Source organism: Grammomys surdaster, unplaced genomic scaffold (genome assembly GCF_004785775.1).
Source record: "Grammomys surdaster isolate TR1022 unplaced genomic scaffold, NIH_TR_1.0 333, whole genome shotgun sequence".
Lineage (NCBI taxonomy): Eukaryota > Metazoa > Chordata > Mammalia > Rodentia > Muridae > Grammomys > Grammomys surdaster.
The window spans coordinates 715,134-720,337 of record NW_021604752.1 but is presented as its reverse complement, the minus strand read 5'-3'; the positions used below and the strand labels follow the sequence as shown (position 1 = coordinate 720,337).

Genomic DNA, 5,204 nt, shown 5'->3' with positions numbered 1-5,204 from the left:
AAAGTAACTTGGTTTTTTCTCCGAGAAACCCGGCAGGATTAGGCAGCCGGGACGAGTAGAGGGGAGGAGGAGGGGAGCTGGTGGAACCCGGTGGAAGTCTCCCGGGCAGTCTGATCACACTTTCTCCTTGTCCTCCCGTCTCCTCCTCCTAGGTGCAGAGATTGTGGGCAGACTATGTAATCGCTGCGGAGGGGGAAGAGGAGGGATCGGCGCTCTCTTGCGGCGGCGGCGCGGCGACTCGGCTAGGCGGAGTTTCGCGGCGGCTGCGCCCGGCTTGCGCCCGCCGGCGAGGAGGTCGCTCCGTCCAGCCCGGTGGCCGCGAGTCCGACTCCGGGCGTCCCCGAGGCGTGTAAGCCAACAAGGGCGCACCCAGGTTCCACTGTGCCGCGCCGGCAGCCTCCAGCCAGCATGGAGAAGGACAGCCTGAGCCGTGCCGACCAGCAGTATGAGTGCGTGGCGGAGATCGGGGAAGGCGCCTACGGGAAGGTGTTCAAGGCCCGCGACCTGAAGAACGGCGGCCGCTTCGTGGCTCTGAAGCGCGTGCGAGTGCAGACCGGCGAGGAGGGCATGCCGCTCTCCACCATCCGCGAGGTGGCGGTGCTGAGGCACCTGGAGACCTTCGAGCACCCCAACGTGGTCAGGTGAGCCGGGAGCCCTGGCTATCGGAAGGTGCTGGGCAAGGGGTGGCTGGTGACCCAACTAGAGTAAGAGTTGAGTTTCCCAAGATAAAACCGGTGACCTTGCTAGACAGAGCAGAAAAAGAGACCTGCGGTGGCTTCCCAGCAGCCAAGCTATTCTGAAGAGCTTTTGCTTTGCTTGCTCCAAGGGATCCGGGGGCGTTGGGTGTCTTTTAGGGACAAAACCAGACAACCCCAGAAACAGTCCCTGCAACACTTACTTAACTCTACCGGTCCGTGGGGGAATTTTTGAGAGACAGAGTGAGATAGTTATCCAGCTTGTGATAATTAGAAGGAAACTTTAAGGGTGGAGCATAATGTAAATAAAGTTTAAGAAAATGCAGAAATGTGTAAGAATGTGTTTGCCAATCACATCCACAGTAGTGGCTTTTTAGAAAAATATGTATAATTATAGAATGACTTCTGATGGTCTTAGAAGTTTAGAAGTTTTGACTCTGAGTCCTGGTGTTAACCCTTGTTTGAAAAATGTCTTTCAAGGCTGGTTACTGGGAACACTGAATCAGGAAGATCCAGAGTTCGAGGCCAGACTGAGCTACAAAAGACCCTTTCTGAGAAAAGAAAGGGAGGGGGGCACTTGCTTCTCAAACCGTTATCTGATTGTATCATTTAGTATCTGTGGCTGGTATGGTCTGACTTAGACTGCCTCTCTCAGGGGTTAGATGTGAGTCTGTGCTTTAGATTCTGAAGCCTAAGTTTTTCCCTGGAAGAGTTGTGCAGGTGGGTGGGAAGGCATTCTTAACCAACTCTCCTGTGATTGAAGATAATGGTGTTTTCTTGAAGATGCTGGGATTTCCCCATTGTTCCTTTTATCTTTCTCTTTTTAAAACAGATGCATAGCTGGGAGTTAAAAAGGAATGCACAGACCTTTCTACAAACTAGGTGATGGGTTTACCATTCTCAGCTCTTCTCAATAGAGGGATGATCTTGACATCTTCATCCTGTCTTCTCATTCCTCTAGGGATTCCTTTACAACAAATATGTGGCTACTGTATGTCCTGGGGATGAAATTATGTGAATAAGCACAGCTAAATATTTTTGTAGAAAGTCAAACAATGTAACATTAGTCATCAAAAAGGAGACCCAAGACTGACCTTTGAAATACCAAGCCCTCTATGGACTCAGAGTCTACAGAATCTTCTGGGTGGAGGGGTTTAGGGACTTTTAATTCCTCTACTAGGCTGGGTTTTTGTTTTTTTGAGGATTGTTTTTTTTTTTCTTTTGGTAGCACTTTGTTCCCAATATAGTCAGACTCAGAAGTGAATCATAATACATAAATAAGTAAAAAGATAATGCAGATAAAGGACCCCATCGTACCTACGTTCTAGCTAGGTGGCAGGGGTATAGAGTGTGACATCAAAAGGAAGTAATAAGACATGGGAAAATGAGTCTTCTAGAAAGTCAAGTTTTACTAAAAGTGGATTACCATCTGGCTCTGTGTGTGTGTGTGTGTGTGTGTGTGTGTGTGTGTGTGTCTTGTTAAAAAAGAAGTTCTTCAGGGAGGTCTGTGGTCCTGAAAGGTGAATGACGGATCTGAGTCACCACCCCAGAGCATCACTGAAGCTGTACCAAAGGGTGAATTTCAACATTAGAATTTAGTATCAAATTTCATTTGTCTGTTACCTGTGGAGTGTCCAGATAAAAGTTAATTACTGCATTTCAAACAAACACCCTTGTATAACCTATTCATTGAGGGCAGTTCATTACAAGTTCCTGTGACAGAAGAGTTTTGGCTAGCTAGCTCACCCTGTTCTCTTGTTATGTATCTTCCTGTGATTGGTGTGCCTCTAGAGAGTTTTAATTGACCCCCCACAGTGGGAATTTGAACTGTGAATTTCAGGAGCATCTGCTTATAAATAAGCAAAAGGAAAATATGCTTTCTGAATTTATTTTACCTTGTATGACACCTGCCTGCTTAGAGTTGTGAGGCTGAGTAAGAGTGTAGGTGAAAATCCTCTACACTGAAGGGCACTTCAGGCATTGCGCGTGTCAGAAACTGTCAGATCCTTGGCCTAGAACAGGTCCCCAGGAAGACATTTTTACAGAACAAGTCAGATTCCTGTTTAGACACAGCAAGACTGTTGTGTAACAACATTTCCTGGGGAGACACATCATGCTCATCTCAGAGAGGGAGCCCACAACAGATCAGAGCACAGATACCACAAGTCCAGTGTGGTGAGTTTCATTGGGGTTATTTATATGAATATGGAAGAGGGATTATGTAGAGGGGACTGTATCACTGAAGCCCACCCCAGGATGGGTGACAGATCACAAAGCAGGGAACCTGGAGCACAGTGCACAGCCTGCAGACAGCTCACCAGATTGGAGATTGTCCCTTCCAGGAACCTCAGTTGGTCACAACCTCCTGCAGGCAGCTAGGCTGGTTTCTGCATTTTGCAGACAGCTGGTCTGGTCTCTGAGTCTTTTGCAAATGTCACTCTGCTCTTCTGAGAGGAACACTCATCTGGTATTTGCTTATATAGCAAGGAGGGGCCTAGTGAATCTGGTCAGTTTCAAGGCTTTCCTGAAGCTATTCTGAATTGTTTACCTTCCTGCTTAAGGAGCTTCCTGTCGGTTGGAATGTTTTAATCTCAGAGGAAACTGTTACACAACAGTAGAAGCTACTTGGGCACCCATAACCTGAATTTGTCAGCAAAGGCAATTGATTGGCTATATGCCATGAGATTGTGTTTTAACTAATAACAGCATCCTCATAAACCACCGTCTTTATTTCTTCCTGATTTTCTTCTCCATTATCCACCCCCATTCCCACCCCTGCCTCTGCCCCCAATGACCTATTTGACTAAACTAGAAATTCTGACTTTAGACGTTGGTTAATATTTTTAGAGACAGTCTTGGGAAATCTAGAACAAGTGACAGTTCTTTTCCTTCCAAGGGAGAATGTCACAACTGAGCCCCTGAATCTGTAATTTGTTGTCTTTCCTGGGGTAAGTTTTATATTCATAAGCCTAGGTTTTTAAAAGATTGCTTAAAAAGGCAGATGCTTTTTTAAGTGCCTTCAAGCCATAAGTAATTGATCATAATTGCAGACTCTACCCACACGTAGTTAGGCCTCTAAGCTTGAAGAGGCACAATAAACATATTCGTTTTTTTTCAAAGTTTTAAAACTTAATTTTGATGGATTTACCGGAAAGGCAGACTTGTTTTTGTTGGTGTGAAAGCCCCACCAGATTGCACGGTACCACTGACTATGAGTTTCTGCTTACCTGCACTTGATACGTGCCGGGCTTGATGAGCCACCCTGTCCTCCGCATAGATTGCCTCTTGTTTTACAGTTCAGTTTGTAATCTTGAGTTCTGGAGCCTTTGTCAGAGTAAGACTGTACGACTGGCGTGTTTCTATTCCACAGGTGAGTTCTGTTTGCCTTCCTGAACCAAGACCCAGAGTTGGAATAAAATTTGTTTTAACTGTCTGTGCACCAAGTATATATTGAGGACCTACTATGTGCTGGACAGCTTCTAGAAAAAAGAAGCTGAGTGGGGAAGTGAATGAGTCAGGGAATTGCTAGGCTTATGAACTTTCTTTTGTTTGTTTTGGTTTTGATTTTTTTTTAATCTGAGATAAGGTTACTCTGGGTAGCCCTGGCTGTCCTGGAACTCTTGTCTGTAGACAAGACTGGTGCAGAGATCTGCCTGCCTCAGCTTCCAAGTGCTGAGATTAAAGGTGTGCACCACTACACCTGGCTAGCTTGCTGGCTTTCTTCCTTTCCTTTCTTTGTAAGAAATTTGCCTCTTTTAAAATATATTTGTCGAAGCAAGGCAAGCTTGTAATACCAGAATTCTGGAGGAAGTATAGGCAGAAAGTCATGGCCATTCCAGCTGCTTGGCAAGTTTGAATCCGGCATGAGCTTCAGGAGATTGTCTCCTCTTTCTTTCAGTTATTGTTTCTCTCACTTAACCTTCCCAGTTTTATAAAGCTGCATATGCTTGTGACAATTTAGTTACAGGAATTTGCTGATTGGGTAGATGAGATACACAAAATACTAATCAGAGCTACTCAACATATGCAGGTTAAATTTTCCCTCGGGGACATATAAGTTGACCTCGATAAAAAGGCCTTGGCGTGTCCCTAACATGTGTCAACACTTTGAGCTCCATCTATTTCAGTGAGTGTTGAGGAAAGACATCTTCTCTAAAAATTAGTTGTAGGAAAAACACCTGGGTAATCAGTTGGCTACTCAGACAATTCTGTCAGTGAAGGAATATTAGGATCAAAGAAAACTGATATGTGATCCTATTCTATGCTGTGAGACATGTAAGTGCTACTACCTATGTCACCACGAACTGTTTGTTAGAGTAGCAACAAAAATGGTTCAAATTCAGTGATTAGCTCTGGAAGCCACAGTGATTGCCTGTCAGAAGACAAGGTTGTAATTAATAAATGTTTTGAGCACATAAAGTCACTGTCTTAAAGGTGAAGGAAAATGAGGTTTGTAGCATTGTGATTAAGGTAATGTTTCTCGTTTTCTCTTTTTAAAGTTCTCAGCAA

General features: G+C 44.9%; 1 protein-coding gene across 1 annotated transcript in view; it reads left to right on the top strand.

The window, feature by feature from the left end:
* Window positions 1-364: 364 nt before the first annotated feature.
* Window positions 365-5,204, top strand: part of Cdk6 (cyclin dependent kinase 6) — a 165,658-nt gene continuing 160,818 nt past the window's right edge. The window contains exon 1 of the mRNA XM_028778291.1: window positions 365-641. Coding sequence (XP_028634124.1) covers window positions 409-641 — 233 coding nt within the window. The 5' untranslated portion in view covers window positions 365-408. The remainder of the gene's footprint in view (window positions 642-5,204) is intronic.